This window comes from Bombina bombina, chromosome 5 (genome assembly GCF_027579735.1).
Source record: "Bombina bombina isolate aBomBom1 chromosome 5, aBomBom1.pri, whole genome shotgun sequence".
In the NCBI taxonomy this organism is placed as follows: Eukaryota; Metazoa; Chordata; class Amphibia; order Anura; family Bombinatoridae; genus Bombina; species Bombina bombina.
Window position 1 is genome coordinate 48,469,646 of NC_069503.1, and position 22,651 is coordinate 48,492,296.

At 34.8% G+C, this 22,651-nt stretch overlaps 1 protein-coding gene across 1 annotated transcript in view; it reads right to left on the bottom strand.

Annotated features, from left to right (window-relative positions):
- The window catches only part of LOC128661285 (uncharacterized), a 427,186-nt gene that overhangs the window by 289,355 nt on the left and 115,180 nt on the right, over positions 1-22,651 (bottom strand). The window contains 1 exon segment of the mRNA XM_053715558.1: positions 1,440-1,489. Within this exon segment, the coding sequence (XP_053571533.1) occupies positions 1,440-1,489 (50 nt within the window).

Below are 22,651 nucleotides of genomic sequence, written 5' to 3' on the forward strand. Positions count from 1 at the left end.
CTGAAACCTGAAGGATACAACTTCAGAATCAGTAGGAGAAATTGCACTCAGATTTTGTCTTCAGATGCTATTGAAGTATCCTCCTCCTCATCTAGGAGGGGACATTCAAAATAACAACAACAGCGTCATTCACCTCACTTACTGAATGTTTACTTTACCTCTTGTGCTTTCCCTGAAGCACGGGAAAAGCAGACAATGCAACAGACAGTGGCGGCTGGTGAATTTTTAAGATGGTGGTGCACAAGACCCCGCCCCTTTGAGAAAGCCACACCCCTTTGAGAAAACCACGCCCATTTGAGAAAGCCACGCCTATTTGAGAAAGTCAAAACCATTTGAACCAGCAGTGTTTTTGGTCGTTGTCTTGTTAAAATATCCAGACCCGGCGTAACTTCAACTTTGTGACTGATTCCTCAACATTATTCTCAGTTTGTAGGACACAGTATGCAACTGTATGAAAAGCAGCAGTGAATTTCACTTCCCCAGTTCCATCCAGGACATGCCTTACTCCACCCATAACACACCCAAGATGCACTACCATGACCCCACAACTTTAGCTAAGGACCCATCCATAAAACACTAGTGATCCAGCTCATACGTCTAATGTTAATCTAAGTTACTGGGTTTCAGAGTAAAATATTATTGTATTTAATTAGCACGCATTACAAATTTTTTGATTGACATGCCTGGCTGACATATGTATTTAGTATATAAAGTTCTTTATTCAAACATAAGGAAGGGATAGATTGATCCACATTTATCATAAAAAAATGTATTTTGCAAGGCATCTTGGTCCATTCTGACTCACAATGGAACAATTATCACAAAAAAATTCATACATTTTAATAAACATTTTAAACACAAAAAACTTTACTGTCACTTTAAATTTTAAAACGTTTTTCTTTTTATTTTTTATTTGTATTCTCTGCCATAAGCAACTGAATAGTTTCCAAAGAACTTGTACAACTCAGCTTAGTTTTGCAGATGAGTCTATCTGCTCTGCTGACAATGGATAAAACCTCTCTAATAGACGATCCGGAACTCGCAATAGCCCACATGCTGTTTTAACCACATAGCGTCTGCAGACTAGTGAGCAGCTGTCTGGTCCCTGAAGCGCAGCGTGAAACTTATTATGCACTCTCTTAAGAAATAACTACCCGGTCACAGCAGAGCAGGGGAAATGGCGCGCACTATGAAGCAAACCACCGCCTCAGATAGCGCCACCCATCGTGGGCGTCTGCAAAATGAAACTCCCGGTCGGCATTTTTATTAGAAGTGGAACCAAATAAAATGAGCCTTATTTCTTCAGCCCCAGTGCCTGCTATAGCGTACTGCCAAATATGTTCCCCTTAATATATGGGGGAACAACTGTGTGTCCCTTAATCAATAAAGTGCCCACTTTTTCCTGATTGTTATCCCAGAAAAATAAGGTCAACACTTACCTCATAAACCTGCCAGGCAGCATGGCAGCTCACCTCTCGCTCATTTGGACCTGGGGAAAAGGGAGATAAAGACTGAGTAATCTTATTCAGACTGTCAGTATAAGGGCAGCATGAAATATATGGGAGACGCAGTAAGAATTATGTCCCACAAGTTCCCATTGCTCTAAAGCCACCACTGCTCTACTGAAGAGATTGATATGGACTATGGCTACACCCCAGAACAAAGCAGTACAATCTTGTACTACTTAAAAAATAATAAACTCTAGATTGAAGAATCTTTTACTAACACCTAACTTTACCACTTCCTTGCTCTAACATAGGCAAAGAGAATGACTGGGGTGGGAGGGAAGGGAGGTGATATTTAACATCTTTGCTGTGGTGCTCTTTGCCGCCTCCTGCTGGGCAGGAGTGATATTCTCAACAGTAATTAATGATGATCCGTGGACTCATCGTGTCATTAGAATACATGTCTAAAATATAGGTATGTATTTGTATTTATATATCTATGTATGTATTTATGTATGTATTTGTATTTATATATCTATGTATGTATTTATGTATGTATTTGTATTTTTTTATATATATATATATATATATATATATATATATGTGTGTAAAATGAAAGGATCAGAGATGGCGCTTTATCAAGAAGATCTATATACCACCCAGTACATATACTAAATACTGGGAATAATAATCCCTCTGTATTTGATCAAAATATAAAACTAGGACAAAACATATATACTATTATATTGAATTAGGATATATCAAAAACACATAAACAGTCTGCAAACAACAATAAGTATATATATATATATATATATATATATATATATATATATATATATATATATATATATATATATATATATATATATATACCAGTCAATATATATTGGACCAATATATCAGACTATTTTAAAATCACTCACAACATGATATGAGAAATTCCAGCAAAGAGTTAATACATAATAAAATTGGTAAAATTGGTAAAATATATATTAATTCATCAATAATACAAAGATTGAAAAACAAAAACAAAAAGTATGGTTCAAATAAAGTCCTTATATCTTGATATCTTGTGCCAAGAAAAAGGGGGTAAATGTTCTCTCCCCCTATCAGATGTACACTTACTTGGTTTAACCTCAATCAATATGAGGTATCAGGCACTCCCAGAGTATGGATAGTAGAATAGGTGGATTATTTGGATCCTCAGATCACACAGCAAGCAGAAACTTCTGGTATCACCCTCAAAACAGTCTCCCTCCGTTCAAATGTAAAGCGGTATAGCCACAAATATGGAGAGAAAGCACAAGCCAAGGAGGGCTAATAGTGTTATACCATTTATTACAGATAAAATACAAAATAAACCGTAGTTATTTCAACTCACACTTTTCAACCTCAATACAATAAGGTATCTTAATGACATTTAAAATCACAGTTTCTCTGCTCGGTTCACAACAGTTCATATAACACGCTAAGGTGTATAACTTATTCTACATATTATCCTTCACTTAAAGAGGCCTTCAGCCTCAAAAAAATGTTTTACAATTAAACCTTACGCGTTTCGAAGGGCCAATAATAGTTTCCCTTCTTCATCAGAGGTATTTTCACGGTCGGGTTATTCCCTGCTTTATACCGCTATGAGGCTCTTCCTATGTCCCGTATTTCCGGGTAGCAGCGTAATGTCGACATCACCTGAATCATTCTGTGGGAACCTCCCATCTCCCCAACGTCTGATAACTAAGGACGCTTTCAGAAATCTGACATCCCTTTACAGACATTAACGCTGCTACTATCCGGAAGCACTGAGATTCGCGATCAAAACTTTTCAATACAATTCATAAGTGTACCTAGGACTTAGTGCACCATTTTATGTAATTATAATTATAAAATTTAATAAATATTTAATAAACATTAAAAATCAATCTTAGTTAAAACATAATAAAAAACAGTAGTAAGCATTTTAAAATATCTAACAACTTTAAAATAAATTATATATATGTCATTAATTTTTGGAGGAACTTTAAAGGAACTTTCTGGAATATGTAATTGAATTATGTTTATGCTTTTGAAATTTCTGTAATAGGTGTAAAATGTAAAATATTTTAAGCACTATTAGCTCTCTGGTTATGAATTTATTTTAAAGTTGTTAGATATTTTTAAATGCTTACTACTGTTTTTATTATGTTTTAACAAAGATTGATTATTAATATTTATTACATTTTATAATTCTAATTACATAAAATGGTGCACTAAGTCCTAGGTACACTTATGAATTGTATTGAAAAGTTTTGATCGCGAATCTCAGTGCTTCCGGATAGTAGCAGCGTTAATGTCTGTAAAGGGATGTCAGATTTCTGAAAGCGTCCTTAGTTATCAGACGTTGGGGAGATGGGAGGTTCCCACGGAATGACTCAGGTGACGTCGACATTACGCTGCTACCCGGAAATACAGGACATAGGAAGAGCGTCATAGCGGTATAAAGCAGGGAATAACCCGACCGCGAAAATACCTCTGATGAAGAAGGGAAACTATTATTGGCCCTTCGAAACGCGTAAGGTTTAATTGTAAAACATTTTTTTGAGGCTGAAGGCCTCTTTAAGTGAAGGATAATACGTGGAATAAGTTATACACCTTAGCGTGTTATATGAACTGTTGTGAGCCGAGCAGAGAAACTGTGATTTTAAATGTTATTGAGATACCTCATTGTATTGAGGTTGAAAAGTGTGAGTTGAAATAACTACGGTTCATTTTGTATTTTATCTGTAATAAATGGTATAACACTATTAGCCCTCCTTGGCTTGTGTTTTCTCTCCATATTTGTGGCTATACCGCTTTACATTTGAACGGAGGGAGACTGTTTTGAGGGTGATACCAGAAGTTTCTGCCTGCTGTGTGATCTGAGGATCCAAATAATCCACCTATTCTACTATCCATACTCTGGGAGTGCCTGATACCTCATATTGATTGAGATTAAACCAAGTAAGTGTACATCTGATAGGGGGAGAGAACATTTACCCCCCTTGTCTTGGCACAAGATATCAAGATATAAGGACTTTATTTGCACCATACTTTTTTGTTTTTCAATCTTTGTATTATTGATGAATATTTATTTTTACCAATTGTACCAATTTTATTATGTATTAACTCTTTGCTGGAATTTCAAATATCATGTTGTGAGTGATTTTAAAATAGTCTGATATATTGATCCAGTATATATTGACTGGTATATATATATATATATATATATATATATATATATATATATATATATATATATATATATATATACTTATTGTTGTTTGCAGACTGTTTATGTGTTTTTGATATATCCTATTTCTATATAATAGTATATACGTTTTGTCCTAGTTTTATATTTTGATCAAATACAGAGGGATTATTATTCCTAGTATTAAGTATATGTACTGGGTGGTATATAGATCTTCTTGATAAAGCGCCATCTCCAATCCTTTCATTTTATTTGTTTTTCTGATAAGCTGTTGGGGACTTATCTATCATAAGGCGATTGGCAGCTTTTCCTTCTAGCTCTATTTATACCACTTTCACTTGATATCCCTCACTAGTAGCGCTTTTGGAGCTTACCTGTGGACCTTCTGTCCCCAGGTATTCTAATATCTGTACTAATATATATATGTGTGTATGTATATATATATATATATATATATATATATATATATATATATATAGAGATAGATATATTAAAAAAATAAAATAAGACAGTGGGACAAGCACACATGGGTTGCTTCTAGTGTAGTATGCTTAAAGGGACACTAAACACATGTCTTCTACTAATCCCTAAAAAATACTTTTTCTTAATAAAAAAATAAAATAATCACTGTTATCTATTTTATATGCTCCTCTTACCCCAAACTGTTGAAGGACATTGTTTTAAAGTACAACATTGACCCACTGCTTGATTCTCCTATATAAGCTGCCATATTGTAACGCACGTTGCAGGCAGGGGCACAGAAGTCACATGCTCATGATACAGTCACCACCGCTATAATGTTTGATATTTGGTATATAAACTATGCGCTGTGGGGGTAAAAGCTATTGAGTCTAATGAAATAATCTCTAAACTTCAGAAAATAAGCATTTTTTTGTGAGGGATAAGACTCTTAAGCGCTTTTGCTTAATTACCCAATCAGGAAAGATTTCTAGTGACACTGTATAATTAAAATAAATAAGAGTTATTTATTTAGATGATTAAAAGATCATAAAATACATATATTTGAAAATAGAATATAAAAAATACAAATTGTGAAGATATCACCGGTTGGCCAACCTTAAAACTACTGTTATCTTCGGCGTTACTTTATCTATAAAAACAGTGAAAATAACATAAGAGAGTACAATACTGTAATAGAATAATTTTTCTGGATGCGACTTTCTGATCCTCAAAAATAGAGAGAGTTGCTCTTAAGTGAAATGTGGGCTTCTTAGAGATAGACCGTAGTATCCAAAAAGATAGTGTTAACACAAGTTGGAGTTGATTACATTAGTAGTATGTGGTCTATTGAAAATATGATGCTGCTTATACAACAGTGAATACTCTAGCAATGTTAGTAACAATTATTTAGTTACGGTAATACGAAGCAATGATTGCAACAAATTTGATACAATAGGTAAGTGTGGAAAGTCTGAGTAAGACAACCCCAAATTGGTTGTTAGTTTCTGGAGTGTTACCGTTCATATGCTCTCTGTGTCACAAGGAAGTCTGTTGGTGAACACAGTAGAGAATTTGTCTGACCTACACCGATATTTGGTTTCTGGTGTTTGGTGATTTTACCTGGTCTGTCCTCCTTGCATAGGATCTTGGATACTTGGATCCTTTAGGCGGTGTTCTTCGTCTTTTCACTTTGAATTGATTCCTGTTTCAACGTGGTGTGGTGTTACGTCCTCTGTTAAAACTGCTGTGAGCTGTTTACTTATCTCTTATCGATTTTTCTCTCTGAAGCTCGTTCCGGTATATGATTCTTGGCGGTCCACTCTCCTGTGGACTAAGTATGCAACATGGGAATGTCCACAGCACAATTTGCTTAAAAAAGTATCTTTATTGACAAAAGATAGAGCGACGTTTCGTGACTACTGTCACTTAATCATGCTATACATACAATACTCAGAGGTGGTTCTTTTAAACAGTTATCTTGGCGCCAATACATTTTACTCTTGAGCGCCACCTGCTGCACAAAATATCTTACTCTTCAAACTTTCAAAATTTATACAATTTGCAACAAGATACTTTTTGTTCGAGATACATAGTTTAAACATTTTTACAGCAGACATATTCTCCTACAACATTTAAAGCAGTTATAACTAACCCTGATAGCAGTACTACATATCTACATACCATTATAAATCAAATTTAATTAAACCTATTCTTCACCAAAAGACTGACCAATCAAAGTCCCTATTCATACCATGTGGTACTAATGATCCCAATCTATGAATCCAATGCATTTCTTTTTGTTTCAATATTTTCTCACGGTCACCACCCATTCTCTGCGGACCCACATAGTCTATAACCTGCCATCGGAGCTGACTGATACTGTGTCCTTTCTCTAGGAAATGATTGGATACAGGTGCCTCCCTGTTCCCACATCTAATATTGGAGCGGTGCTGGCTAAGCCTATCTTTCACTTTTCTTACCGTCTCTCCAATATAGATGAGGGAACACAGACACTTAATTAAATAAATTGCATATGTGGTGTCACAAGTAAAGAAATTCATAATAGTGTACCTTTTACCACTTCTAGGGTGAACAAACTCTTTGCCCCTTATTACTGAATTACAACTAATGCATCCTAAACAAGGATAACATCCTATATTCTTCTTAGTTAAATGACTCTGCTGTAACTGCTTAGCTGGTCCTATGTCAGACTTCACAAAGTAGTCCCTCAAATTCTTTACCCTTTTATAGGCCATAATTGGTCTCTCTTTAAATTCAACAATGTCATTATTACACCTCTGTAAAATAGGCCAATGTTTATTAATGATTTTAGCTATTTGCCTCCCATGGGCACTAAACTGTGATGAAAAAATCATTCTCTTGTTCTTCTCCTTATGATCTTTATTAGTGGTAAGGTTATTGCTGCATTTATCTAATACATGTTGGGGGTAACCTCTATTGCGGAATTTTTCTTGCATTTCTTTAATCCTTTTATTTAGATTATCTGTCTCTGACACGATACGGTGGACTCTCATCAACTGACTCTTAGGTAAGGATTCTACCAAATGACGTGGATGGAAACTATTGAATTCTACTGAATTCATCTTTGAAGCGCCACCAGGCTCCTCCATAGTCTTTAAACCATTTATTTTCATAAACTATATTCTCTTCAATCATGCTCATAAATAAATTGGCGTATGATGGGGCCACGTTGGACCCCATGGCTGTACCTCTTATCTGTATGTACCAATCATCCTGAAACATAAAGTAATTCCAGTACAGAATCAAACCCAATAATTCTTCTATGAAAACATTTTGTTGTGGGGTATAACCCCCATTTACATGTAAAATTTTCTTAATAACCCCCATACCTGTCTCATGCTTTATGCAGGTATAGAGGCTTTTAACGTCTAATGTATACAATACAAAGCGGTCACTAGGTAAATGCAATTCTCTCACCTTTTGCAAAAAATCACCTGTGTCTTTGATGTATGAACTACATTTTACGACCTCAGGCTGCAACAATTTGTCAATAAAAATAGATACATTAGAAAAGGCAGAATCTATACTGGAAATAATTGGCCTGCCTGGAGGAGCAGCAAGGTTTTTGTGAATCTTTGGTATAGTATAAAAAAACGGTGTTCTTGGTGACTTATTATATAAAAAATCTCTCAATTTTAAGTCAATCACCCCAACCTTTACTGCCCTCTCCAGGCAGGCCAATAATTCTTTTTGTATCCTGTGAACAGGATTTTGTGACAATTTCTTATATGTTTCAGGGTCATCCAGTTGTTGTCTGATTTCCCTAATGTAATACTGTCTATCGATAACCACAGATGCACCTCCCTTATCGGCTCCCTTCAGGATAACATTTTTCAATTTACCCTGAAAGGACTGTAATGCTTTCTTTTCAACATTATTTACGTTACTTTTTACCTTCTTACCAATAAGAATTATTGGGTTTGATTCTGTACTGGAATTACTTTATGTTTCAGGATGATTGGTACATACAGATAAGAGGTACAGCCATGGGGTCCAACGTGGCCCCACCATACGCCAATTTATTTATGAGCATGATTGAAGAGAATATAGTTTATGAAAATAAATGGTTTAAAGACTATGGAGGAGCCTGGTGGCGCTTCATAGATGATATATTTGGCGTATGGTGGGGCCCCGTGGACTCCCTGGTTCAATTTGTAACGGACCTTAATTCTTCTGTGAGAAATTTGGAATTTACACTGAATTACAGTGAGGAGAGTATCATGTTTTTGGACACTAGAGTGTATAAGAAAGGTCCTAAATTGGAATTTGATTTATATTCAAAAGAAACAGATAGGAATACATTGCTAGAATTCAATAGTTTCCATCCACGTCATTTGGTAGAATCCTTACCTAAGAGTCAGTTGATGAGAGTCCACCGTATCGTGTCAGAGACAGATAATCTAAATAAAAGGATTAAAGAAATGCAAGAAAAATTCCGCAATAGAGGTTACCCCCAACATGTATTAGATAAATGCAGCAATAACCTTACCACTAATAAAGATCATAAGGAGAAGAACAAGAGAATGATTTTTACATCACAGTTTAGTGCCCATGGGAGGCAAATAGCTAAAATCATTAATAAACATTGGCCTATTTTACAGAGGTGTAATAATGACATTGTTGAATTTAAAGAGAGACCAATTATGGCCTATAAAAGGGTAAAGAATTTGAGGGACTACTTTGTGAAGTCTGACATAGGACCAGCTAAGCAGTTACAGCAGAGTCATTTAACTAAGAAGAATATAGGATGTTATCCTTGTTTAGGATGCATTAGTTGTAATTCAGTAATAAGGGGCAAAGAGTTTGTTCACCCTAGAAGTGGTAAAAGGTACACTATTAGGAATTTCTTTACTTGTGACACCACATATGCAATTTATTTAATTAAGTGTCTGTGTTCCCTCATCTATATTGGAGAGACGGTAAGAAAAGTGAAAGATAGGCTTAGCCAGCACCGCTCCAATATTAGATGTGGGAACAGGGAGGCACCTGTATCCAATCATTTCCTAGAGAAAGGACACAGTATCAGTCAGCTCCGATGGCAGGTTATAGACTATGTGGGTCCGCAGAGAATGGGTGGTGACCGTGAGAAAATATTGAAACAAAAAGAAATGCATTGGATTCATAGATTGGGATCATTAGTACCACATGGTATGAATAGGGACTTTGATTGGTCAGTCTTTTGGTGAAGAATAGGTTTAATTAAATTTGATTTATAATGGTATGTAGATATGTAGTACTGCTATCAGGGTTAGTTATAACTGCTTTAAATGTTGTAGGAGAATATGTCTGCTGTAAAAATGTTTAAACTATGTATCTCGAACAAAAAGTATCTTGTTGCAAATTGTATAAATTTTGAAAGTTTGAAGAGTAAGATATTTTGTGCAGCAGGTGGCGCTCAAGAGTAAAATGTATTGGCGCCAAGATAACTGTTTAAAAGAACCACCTCTGAGTATTGTATGTATAGCATGATTAAGTGACAGTAGTCACGAAACGTCGCTCTATCTTTTGTCAATAAAGATACTTTTTTAAGCAAATTGTGCTGTGGACATTCCCATGTTGCATATTGTTATAGTGGAATTGGGCAGATTTCCACGGTCGACACGAGCACAGTATTTTGCCTGGCAGCTGTTCTACATATTCCTGTGGACTAAGGGTACACTGTGTGCGGCTGGCGAGGTGTTAGGCTACGACCGCTGTTTCAGTGGTTATTTCCGATTTTGCGCGTCTCGTCAGCCAGCCTCCTGTGATTGGTCCTTTTACCGGTTTGTTGTTTCAAATCACTGCTGTATGTAATAAGCGGTTTCTCCGGTATGTCTTGTTTGTTGGTGCCCGTGCTCCTAGAATGGAGTTTCGATACGGGTTAATCAGATGTTCGCTGTCCTGTAGGTCTCTTAAAGGCACTTATGCCGTTTCTTGAGCGTACTCCCTAGATGGAGTTACGATATGGATTTTCTTGGCGGTCCACTCTCCTGTGGACTATAGAAGCAGTGTCTGAGTTTCGGATAGGCAACGCGTTTCAGCTGAATAATACAGCCTTTATCATGCTTAACACCTCGCCAGCCACACACAGTGTACCCTTAGTCCACAGGAGAGTGGACCGCCAAGAATCATATACCGGAACGAGCGTCAGAGAGAAAAATCGATGAGATAAGTAAACAGCTCACAGAGGTTTTAATAGCGGACGTAACACCACACCACGTTGAAACAGGAATCAATTCAAAGTGAAAAGACGAAGAACCCCGCCTAAAGGATCCAAGTATCCAAGATCCTATACAAGGAGGACAGACCAGGTAAAATCACCAAACACCAGGAACCAAATAAGGTCAGACAAATTCTCTACTGTATTCACCAACAGACTTCCTTGTGACACAGAGAGCATATGAACGGTAACACTCCAGAAACCAACAACCAATCTGGGGTTGTCTTACTTATACTTTCCACACTTACCTATTGTATCAAATTTGTTGCAATCATTGCTTCGTATTACTGAAACTAAATAATTGTTACTAACATTGCTAGAGTATTCACTGTTGTATAAGCAGCATCATATTTTCAATAGACCACATACTACTAATGTAATCAACTCCAACTTGTGTTAACACTATCTTTTTGGATACTACGGTCTATCTCTAAGAAGCCCACATTTCACTTAAGAGCCAATCTCTCTATTTTTGAGGATCAGAAAGTCGCATCCAGAAAAATTATTCTATTACAGTATTGTACTCTCTTATGTTATTTTCACTGTTTTTATAGATAAAGTAATGCCGAAGATAACAGTAGTTTTAAGTTTGGCCAACCGGTGATATCTTCACAATTTGTATTTTTTATATTTTTTATATTCTATTTTCAAATATATGTATTTTATGATCTTTTAATCATCTAAATAAATAACTCTTATTTATTTTAATTATACAGTGTCACTAGAATTTTTTCCTCATTGGGTAATTAAGCAAAAGCGCTTAAGAGTCTTATCCCTCCCAAAAAACACACCGCTATATTACATACATTATACTTAGAGGACCACATCTGTTTGCAGAGTGTGAGCTGCTGTGACTGAAGAAAAATATTTATTAGTTAGAGTATAAATGTATTAGATTTAGCCATGTATGTATATACACATCATATGCATCAGAACTTAAATACAATGATTATTAAGTACTGCATTTGTGTTTCTAACTCCCCCCCCCACCACAGTTTTATACTTCAAACTGCCCAAAGTTTTATGTTTTAAGAAAAGCCGTTTGCTGCAGGCACTATTATCAATTTATTTGTAACCTCCGTGAGGGGGAGAGTGAGGCTGTGACGCTGCTGTATATACTCTTGGTGCAGAAGATTTCTGATTGTTTTCAAGACTTCTCCTGTTTATATAAATCACTAAGGGCTGACAGTTGTACAAGCTTAGTGATCCTTTAGCAATGCTATAAATCACTAAGGGCTGACAGTTGTACAAGCTTAGTGATCCTTTAGCAATGATATAAATCACTAAGGGCTGACAGTTGTACAAGCTTAGTGATCCTTTACAATGATATAAATCACTAAGGGCTGACAGTTGTACAAGCTTAGTGATCCTTTAGCAATGATATAAATCACTAAGGGCTGACAGTTGTACAAGCTTAGTGATCCTTTAGCAATGATATAAATCACTAAGGGCTGACAGTTGTACAAGCTTAATGATCCTTTAGCAATGATATAAATCACTAAGGGCTGACAGTTGTACAAGCTTAGTGATCCTTTAGCAATGATATAAATCACTAAGGGCTGACAGTTGTACAAGCTTAGTGATCCTTTAGCAAATATATAAATCACTAAGGGCTGATAGTTGTACAAGCTTAGTGATCCTTTAGCAATGATATAAATCACTAAGGGCTGACAGTTGTACAAGCTTAATGATCCTTTAGCAATGCTATAAATCACTAAGGGCTGACAGTTGTACAAGCTTAGTGATCCTTTAGCAATGATATAAATCACTAAGGGCTGACAGTTGTACAAGCTTAGTGATCCTTTAGCAATGATATAAATCACTAAGGGCTGACAGTTGTACAAGCTTAGTGATCCTTTAGCAATTATATAAATCACTAAGGGCTGACAGTTGTACAAGCTTAGTGATCCTTTAGCAATGATATAAATCACTAAGGGCTGACAGTTGTACAAGCTTAATGATCCTTTAGCAATGATATAAATCATTAAGGGCTGACAGTTGTACAAGCTTTGTGATCCTTTAGCAATGATATAAATCACTAAGGGCTGACAGTTGTACAAGCTTTGTGATCCTTTAGCAATGATATAAATCACTAAGGGCTGACAGTTGTACAAGCTTAGTGATCCTTTAGCAATGATATAAATCACTAAGGGCTGACAGTTGTACAAGCTTAGTGATCCTTTAGCAATGATATAAATCATTAAGGGCTGACAGTTGTACAAGCTTAGTGATCCTTTAGCAATGATATAAATCACTAAGGGCTGACAGTTGTACAAGCTTAGTGATCCTTTAGCAATGATATAAATCACTAAGGGCTGACAGTTGTACAAGCTTAGTGATCCCTTAGCAATGATATAAATCACTAAGGGCTGACAGTTGTACAAGCTTAGTGATCCTTTAGCAATGATATAAATCACTAAGGGCTGACAGTTGTATAAGCTTAGTGATCCTTTAGCAATGATATAAATCACTAAGGGCTGACAGTTGTACAAGCTTAGTGATCCTTTAGCAATGATATAAATCACTAAGGGCTGACAGTTGTACAAGCTTTGTGATCCTTTAGCAATGATATAAATCACTAAGGGCTGACAGTTGTACAAGCTTAGTGATCCTTTAGCAATGATATAAATCACTAAGGGCTGACAGTTGTACAAGTTTAGTGATCCTTTAGCAATGATATAAATCACTAAGGGCTGACAGTTGTACAAGCTTAGTGATCCTTTAGCAATGATATAAATCACTAAGGGCTGACGGTTGTACAAGCTTAATGATCCTTTAGCAATGATATAAATCACTAAGGGCTGACAGTTGTACAAGGTTAGTGATCCTTTAGCAATGATATAAATCACTAAGGGCTGACAGTTGTACAAGCTTAATGATCCTTTAGCAATGATATAAATCACTAAGGGCTGACAGTTGTACAAGCTTAGTGATCCTTTAGCAATGATATAAATCACTAAGGGCTGACAGTTGTACAAGCTTAATGATCCTTTAGCAATTATATAAATCACTAAGGGCTGACAGTTGTACAAGCTTAGTGATCCTTTAGCAATGATATAAATCACTAATGGCTGACAGTTGTACAAGCTTAATGATCCTTTAGCAATGATATAAATCACTAAGGGCTGACAGTTGTATAAGCTTAGTGATCCTTTAGCAATGATATAAATCACTAAGGGCTGACAGCTGTACAAGCTTAGTGATCCTTTAGCAATGATATAAATCACTAAGGGCTGACAGTTGTACAAGCTTAGTGATCCTTTAGCAATGATATAAATCACTAAGGGCTGACAGCTGTACAAGCTTAGTGATCCTTTAGCAATGATATAAATCACTAAGGGCTGACAGTTGTACAAGCTTTGTGATCCCTTAGCAATGATATAAATCACTAAGGGCTGACAGTTGTACAAGCTTAGTGATCCTTTAGCAATGATATAAATCACTAAGGGCTGACAGTTGTACAAGCTTAGTGATCCCTTAGCAATGATATAAATCACTAAGGGCTGACAGTTGTACAAGCTTAGTGATCCTTTAGCAATGATATAAATCACTAAGGGCTGACAGTTGTACAAGCTTAGTGATCCTTTAGCAATTATATAAATCACTAAGGGCTGACAGTTGTACAAGCTTAGTGATCCCTTAGCAATTATATAAATCACTAAGGGCTGACAGTTGTACAAGCTTAGTGATCCTTTACAATGATATAAATCACTAAGGGCTGACAGTTGTACAAGCTTAGTGATCCTTTAGCAATGATATAAATAACTAAGGGCTGACAGTTGTACAAGCTTAGTGATCCTTTAGCAATGATATAAATCACTAAGGGCTGACAGCTGTACAAGCTTAGTGATCCTTTAGCAATGATATAAATCACTAAGGGCTGACAGTTGTACAAGCTTAGTGATCCTTTAGCAATGATATAAATCAATAAGGGCTGACAGTTGTACAAGCTTAGTGATCCTTTAGCAATGATATAAATCACTAAGGGCTGACAGTTGTACAACCTTAGTGATCCTTTAGCAATGATATAAATCACTAAGGGCTGACAGTTGTACAAGCTTAGTGATCCTTTAGCAATGATATAAATCACTAAGGGCTGACAGTTGTACAAGCTTAGTGATCCTTTAGCAATGATATAAATCACTAAGGGCTGACAGTTGTACAAGCTTAGTGATCCTTTAGCAATGATATAAATCACTAAGGGCTTACAGTTGTACAAGCTTAGTGATCCTTTAGCAATGATATAAATCACTATGGGCTGACAGTTGTACAAGCTTAATGATCCTTTAGCAATGATATAAATCACTAAGGGCTGACAGTTGTACAAGCTTAGTGATCCTTTAGCAATGATATAAATCACTAAGGGCTGACAGGTGTACAAGCTTAGTGATCCTTTAGCAATGATATAAATCACTAAGGGCTGACAGTTGTACAAGCTTAGTGATCCTTTAGCAATGATATAAATCACTAAGGGCTGACAGTTGTACAAGCTTAGTGATCCTTTAGCAATGATATAAATCACTAAGGGCTGACAGTTGTACAAGCTTAGTGATCCTTTAGCAATGATATAAATCACTAAGGGCTGACAGTTGTACAAGCTTAGTGATCCTTTAGCAATGATATAAATCACTAAGGGCTGTCAGTTGTACAAGTTTAGTGATCCTTTAGCAATGATATAAATCACTAAGGGCTGTCAGTTGTACAAGTTTAGTGATCCTTTAGCAATGATATAAATCACTAAGGGCTGACAGTTGTACAAGCTTAGTGATTCTTTGGCAATGATATAAATCACTATGGGCTGACAGTTGTACAAGCTTAGTGATCCTTTAGCAATGATATAAATCAATAAGGGCTGACAGTTGTACAAGCTTAGTGATCCTTTAGCAATGATATAAATCACTAAGGGCTGACAGTTGTACAAGCTTAGTGATCCTTTACAATGATATAAATCACTAAGGGCTGACAGTTGTACAAGCTTAGTGATCCTTTAGCAATGATATAAATCACTAAGGGCTGACAGTTGTACAAGCTTAGTGATCCTTTAGCAATGATATAAATCACTAAGGGCTGACAGTTGTACAAGCTTAGTGATGAAACAAGATTTGAAAAAATACTAACAGCGCTACTGTTTGCAAATGGAGGCACACGTCTATAGTCACCCTCGGTGTTATCCAAATAGAATAATTACAGATGTTAATTTGCAATAAGGGTAGTATAAACACAAATACCAAGGTAAAATATTGTACACAACAACTGTCGTCAGATAAATTAATAAAAAGTAATAACAAAATAAATGAAAATTGCTGTTAAAATGTCATAAGCACATCTCCTAATGTAAGCGTGTAGCTACAAACAAAGTTACGATTAGTCTATTACCGCTCCGAATTTGTACCACAATTGTTCTTTTTAAGTTGTTTGGCAGTGGTTCCCAAGGCAAACAAGATATAATTAAAATGGTTACAAACCGCACTTGGTTCAGTTCAGGTTAAAGCTGTTTTGCCGATGTCCACAACGAGTAAAAAGAAGGAGAGGGTGTCTCCTTACAAACACTCCACAGGTCTTGCTTGAATCAGATCCGGTGCAGCTGGTGTATCACGGGGCTTCCACTGTGTACGTCCCGTAGAGGCAAAAACTATGTGTAGGAAAAACAAGAAAACAGCGCATCCACGATTCACAGTAGAGTTTATTCAGGAGACACACCTACATATATAAAAATACACTTACAAGATAATGATGATAAAAGTGCCTGTAGCTCAAAAGTAGCTTGATGGTTATGTACATGAACAGTCCATGTAAAGGTTTTCTCTTTATGCCGACCAGCAGCTTCCAATTCGACCTCTTTGATCAGGCTTGAATACAGCAACTTTCTCAAATATAAAAATTTAAAACTCAATATTCCTCATATCTTGGGAATATAGAACACCCAACGCGTTTCCTCTGCTCACAGGCAGACTTTCTCAAGGGACATGTATTGTATGACTGATTCTATTCTCAGACCAAACTTAGATTTTCAATTTTCCCGCACTCACTACCTGTCTGTGGGAGGGTAACTAGTATACCATATTTCCCTTAATACATAGGCACTAGCACCACAAACAGTCAAAGAGATGTGCATTCTATATCTTCACCTATTCCCTAACATAAAGAGAAGAGAGAATCTCCAATATATAAAAAATATTTGGAAATATAAAACCTATTAAAAATTCTTTTAAAAAACTAACTTAATCACATTTATAATATTTAACCCCCATTTCATATTGCACTAAATTCATACATTTATGCTTCATGAAAAATATAAGCTTAATAATAGTAAAAGATGGTAAAAAAGATGGTAAAAAATACTGGAACAATTGATATAAGATAATAAAACATTATAAAAGATTATACACACTTCCATATACTTCTCTATTATTATTCCTATTTCTGAACATTTTAGAGGCATTTATTTAGTTCATGATACCCTAATTCATAAATGCCTGTAAATCAATATCAATATTCAGGCCTTTTGGTTCCAGGCAATCCAGGTGATGTATCCATTTTGTCTCACATTTCCTAAGTAATAGTAACCTTCTATTTGGATATGGTCCTGGTTTTATCTGCTCTAATACTCTTATAGACAAGTCTTTGTGATTACTATTATGCACATTATTAAAGTGACTGGATACACTATGCTTGTCAAATCCTGCCTTTATATTTTCAATGTGTTCATACCATCTTGTTATGGTTATTTTCGTACACCCTACATATATTTTCCCACATTTACATAGGAGTTGATAAACCACATACGTGGATTGGCATGTCGTTCTACAATTTATGTTGAACTTTTTACTATTATCATAGTTATTAACCTCTGTTCCTTTAATAATATTGTCACACATACTGCAATTTTTTCTACCGCATCTATATGTGCCTGCTTTCAATTGTAACCAATTAGATGGAGTTATGGGCCCATTTGTATTTGTATTCCTTCCTCTTATATTTTTTCAATTTTGAAGGAGCTATCAGGCTTTTTAAATTTCTATTCTTTTTGAATACTAGTAGTATATGGACGGAGGTTATGTCAAACTAATTTTGACAGGTGGACACGCCCCTAACCCCGCCCCTTTCTACTCCCACTTTTACGCCCCTTTTTAATATCAATTTGATATAAAATTGATATAAAAAGTTGATTTTGATATAAATTTTATATTAAATTGATATAAAATTGATATAAAAATTGATATAAAAAGTTGATTTTGATATAAATGTTATATTAAATTGATATTAAAAAAGTGTTTTAATACGAATTTGATATCCAATTGATATGTATATTTATTGGGGTTACAAGGTTTTAATAGGTGTATTAAGCTTATTTTTACATTTTTTATTAGGAGGATTATAAAAGTTATTTAATTATAAATGGTGTAAATTACACTTTGTATTCTATTAAGCTTAAGATTTCTCTATAATGTTCAACAGGTTTAATAAGCCATGTCAGGACTTGTCTTTTGCCACAAATGCTATAAAATTCTCTGAATGCAAATTTATACACTTCACAAAATGGCTTATTTATTAATAACCACGTTAAATTAGCAGCTTGTTATTCACACACCTTACACAAGATTAGGTCACTGCTAATAACACGTGTCAAAACTGTGTAATCTTTTTTTTTTTTTTTTTTTTTTTAAACTAAACTTATCCATACATTTTCTGTAGCAAGATAATGTCAGTAAAATATGTTATAAAATGTATTTGATTAAAATGCTATTTGCAATAGAGCTAAGAAAAGCAGCTTGTTATTCACACACCTGTACACAAGGTTAGCTCCTTGCTAATAACACGTCGCATTAAACTCATCCATACATTTGCTGTAGCAAGATAATGTCATTAAAATATGTTATAAAATCTAGTTGATTAAAATGGTATTTGCAACACAGCCAAAAAAAAATTCACACAGGTTTACACAAGGTTAACTTATTGATCACAAAATAAACATTCAGAAACATAACTTTACATAACCTTAAATTATCAGCTTGTTATTCACACACATTTACACAAGATTAGCTCCCTGCTAATAACACGTCGGCAAAGTGTTATCTTTTAAAAGAAAAAAAAAATAGTGACCTTAAACTTTTACCTATATTTATGTAGCATGGTAATTTCATAAAAATGTTATAAATGTACTTGCTATTGATATTGTTTTTAATATCAAATTCATATCAGAATCAACTTATACTTGGTTACACATTAACTTTGTGGGTGTGAAACTTAAAATTTTGCCTTCTGGCTCATACAGTTTCAAAGTACAAGTGACTCAAAGTATAATGGAGCAGTTTCATCACGATGTTGCTTATCAACAACAGTATCCAACGGTAAGCTATGTTATTTTTTTATTTATATTTATAAAAATGTTTAAAAAACAGCTTTTTTATTGAAATGTGTATATTAATTATGATTTAACAGTGAAATATTTCCTAACTTTATTAGGCTAACAACATGCAACAGAAGCAAATTCTCAATTATCTTTTTAAATTAACTTTATACCCACAAAACAAAAATAAACATTTATACATCACAAATACAAATAAGCATAATGCAAACATCTTAATAAAATCATTAACTCACAATATTATTTTATTTTGAACTCACATATCTGTATACAGCTGATGAAGCAATTTAAAACAAATACAGATACACAAATACAATATTTTTTAAAACATTGCATTTACTACCTCTTACCACATTTCTGCATTTGTATATTAGGTATGGTGTATATGAGCATATTTATATTAGGTATGGTGTATATGAGCATATTTATATTAGGTATGGTGTATATGAGCATATTTATATTAGGTATGGTGTATATGAGCATATTTATATTAAGTATGGTGTATATGAGCATATTTATATTAGGTATGGTGTATATGAGCATATTTATATTAGGTATGGTGTATATGAGCATATTTATATTAGGTATGGTGTATATGAGCATATTTATATTAGGTATGGTGTATATGAGCATATTTATATTAGGTATGGTGTATATGAGCATATTTATATTAGGTATGGTGTATATGAGCATATTTATATTAGGTATGGTGTATATGAGCATATTTATATTAGGTATGGTGTATATGAGCATATTTACATTAGGTATGGTGTATATGAGCATATTTATATTAGGTATGGTGTATATGAGCATATTTATATTAGGTATGGTGTATATGAGCATATTTATATTAGGTATGGTGTATATGAGCATATTTATATTAGGTATGGTGTATATGAGCATATTTATATTAGGTATGGTGCATATGAGCATATTTATATTAGGTATGGTGTATATGAGCATATTTACATTAGGTATGGTGTATATGAGCATATTTATATTTTCCACAGGGATGCCAGTTTTATAGCAATTCAATGCAATCTCTAGGATTTTATTTGTATCTTGTACTATTAACAAAGAACATTTAGTATCTGAAGATGCTGGTGTGACTGTTATTTGCTATAACAATGAGTGAATTTATTGTGCAAGGGTAGTGTAGGGCAAGAACCACTTATTTCTTTTCTCTCTCTCTCTTTTTGTGGGTATATATTTTGCTTTTTACCTCCATGCACTTTCCCTGGATATTGTTTTGGGACCATGTGCCTTAGTAACTGTCTAACTCACACACATTCATTTGTGAAGGGGAGTGCTATCCTAGTTGCATAATATTTCCTAACATCAGCTTCCAGGGATTGCGAGAAGCCATATTTAAAGTAGTGAAGCTTTTGGTATAGTGAAGGCTCAGCTATCAGCCCTAAAACTCTCTAATTAAGGAGAGGATTACCAATTTATTTCCAGAAAACACATTTTGGCTATCTTCTCTCTCAAAACACGTCCACTCCCTTACTTTTTCCCATTCCCCATTCATCAACCACATAAATAGTAGATTTAAACAGTATGGGCTGTTTTATGAAGCTGGGGATGCAGCTTTGGACCTTTGTGACCCTGCAACATCTAGTTAAGAAGCTGCACATGAACAAAGTTACCAGGCAACGAAAGCTGACCACCCATGCTAGCAACCAGTAAACTCTCTTAATTATAACTAGACTTAACCCCAGCTCTACAGAATTCTGCAATACTATACAAACTATAATAATAATCCTTCTCAGGAGTCACCATTCATGGTTAAAACAATAGATTAGGACTCTGTATGTTAAAAGTGTAGGACATTTTACCTAACGTATAAAGGAGAATATAAACAACTTACTTATTTAGTTAAAATCGGCATAGACGTTTACCCCCAAATTATTTAAGTTATTTAGGATTTGTTATGTTTGTTAAGTTTTCAAAAAGACAGACTTGTTTAAACTTCAGAGTTGCAAACACATTTATTAACAAATTATAAGATTGAGTGCAAATCATACGATTCACATAAGTAGATGTACGTATAGTATTGGTAATGAATATATATATATATATATATATATATATATATATATATATATATATATATATATAGTTACCAGTAAAAAAGCGACGTTTCGGACCTACATAGTCCTTAATCATGCATAAGTTAAAATCAAACAAACAGACTTTAAAAAGGGTATCTGGACCAATCATGCTTCAATTCTCAGTGTTAATTGGTTTAACCCATACCTATCCAGGTTTGTAAATTTCAACAACACAGTGACCTCTAGTGGTACCAGAATATATTCCATCATTTAAAACCATTATAAAAACAAATACAAATCATAATCTCTATTCAGACCATATGGATGTAATGTGTTCAGACGTTTAATCCACCATACTTCTTTCTGTTTTAGTTTTAGTTCCCTATTACCCCCTCTTCTATGATGGGGGATATGGTCAATCACTTGAAAGCGAAGCTGGCTTACTGTATGGCCCATATTTGTAAAATGTGCTGATACTGGAAGTGACATATCTTTTGATTTAATGGATGCTTTATGTTGACTAAACCTATCCCTGGCGGCTTGGGTGGTCTCGCCAATGTAACAAAGGCCACATGGGCATTTAAGTAGGTAGATTGCATAGTTAGTTTGGCATGTATATAACCCATTGATTGTATATTGCTTTCTTTTGTCATTTTGTGCTAAGAATTTCCCTTTAATAACTGAATTACATTGAGCACAGTGTAAGCAGGGGTAACAGCCTTTATTAGGGGTAGTTAAGTAATTTACATCAGACATTTTAGTTGTAGCTATGTCAGCTTTTACTATGTGATCCCTAAGATTTTTTACCCTTCTATATGATGGCATAGGAGGGAGTTTAAATGATTCTATCTCTGGATTATATTTTGACAAAAGGTGCCAGTGTTTTCTTACTATTCTAAAGATGTCATTACTCTTGTCACTGTATTCCATTGAAAGCACTAATCTATCTGTTCCTTTCTCTGTTGGTTTTTTATCATGTATTCTATCCAAATCCTGAATGTTTTTAGCGATATTTTCTTTTGGATATCCTCTTTGGATAAATTTATTGCCCATAGACACTAGTCTTTCTGGCAATACTTTTTGATCTCTAACTATTCTTTTAGTACGCAAAAGTTGACTCCTGGGTATGGATTTAAAAACAGTATCAGGATGGAAACTTTCATATCGCAGCAGAGTATTTCTATCTGTGGGTTTTACATATAGATCTGTACTTAATGTATTTCCATGTCGATATACAGTTGTGTCCAGAAAGTTAATCTTTTGGATAGAGTAAGTAAGGGTAAATCTTAGGCCTGTCATGGAGGCATTGATATCCTCAACAAACTGTATCAGGGACTCCAATGAGCCCCCCCATATGCC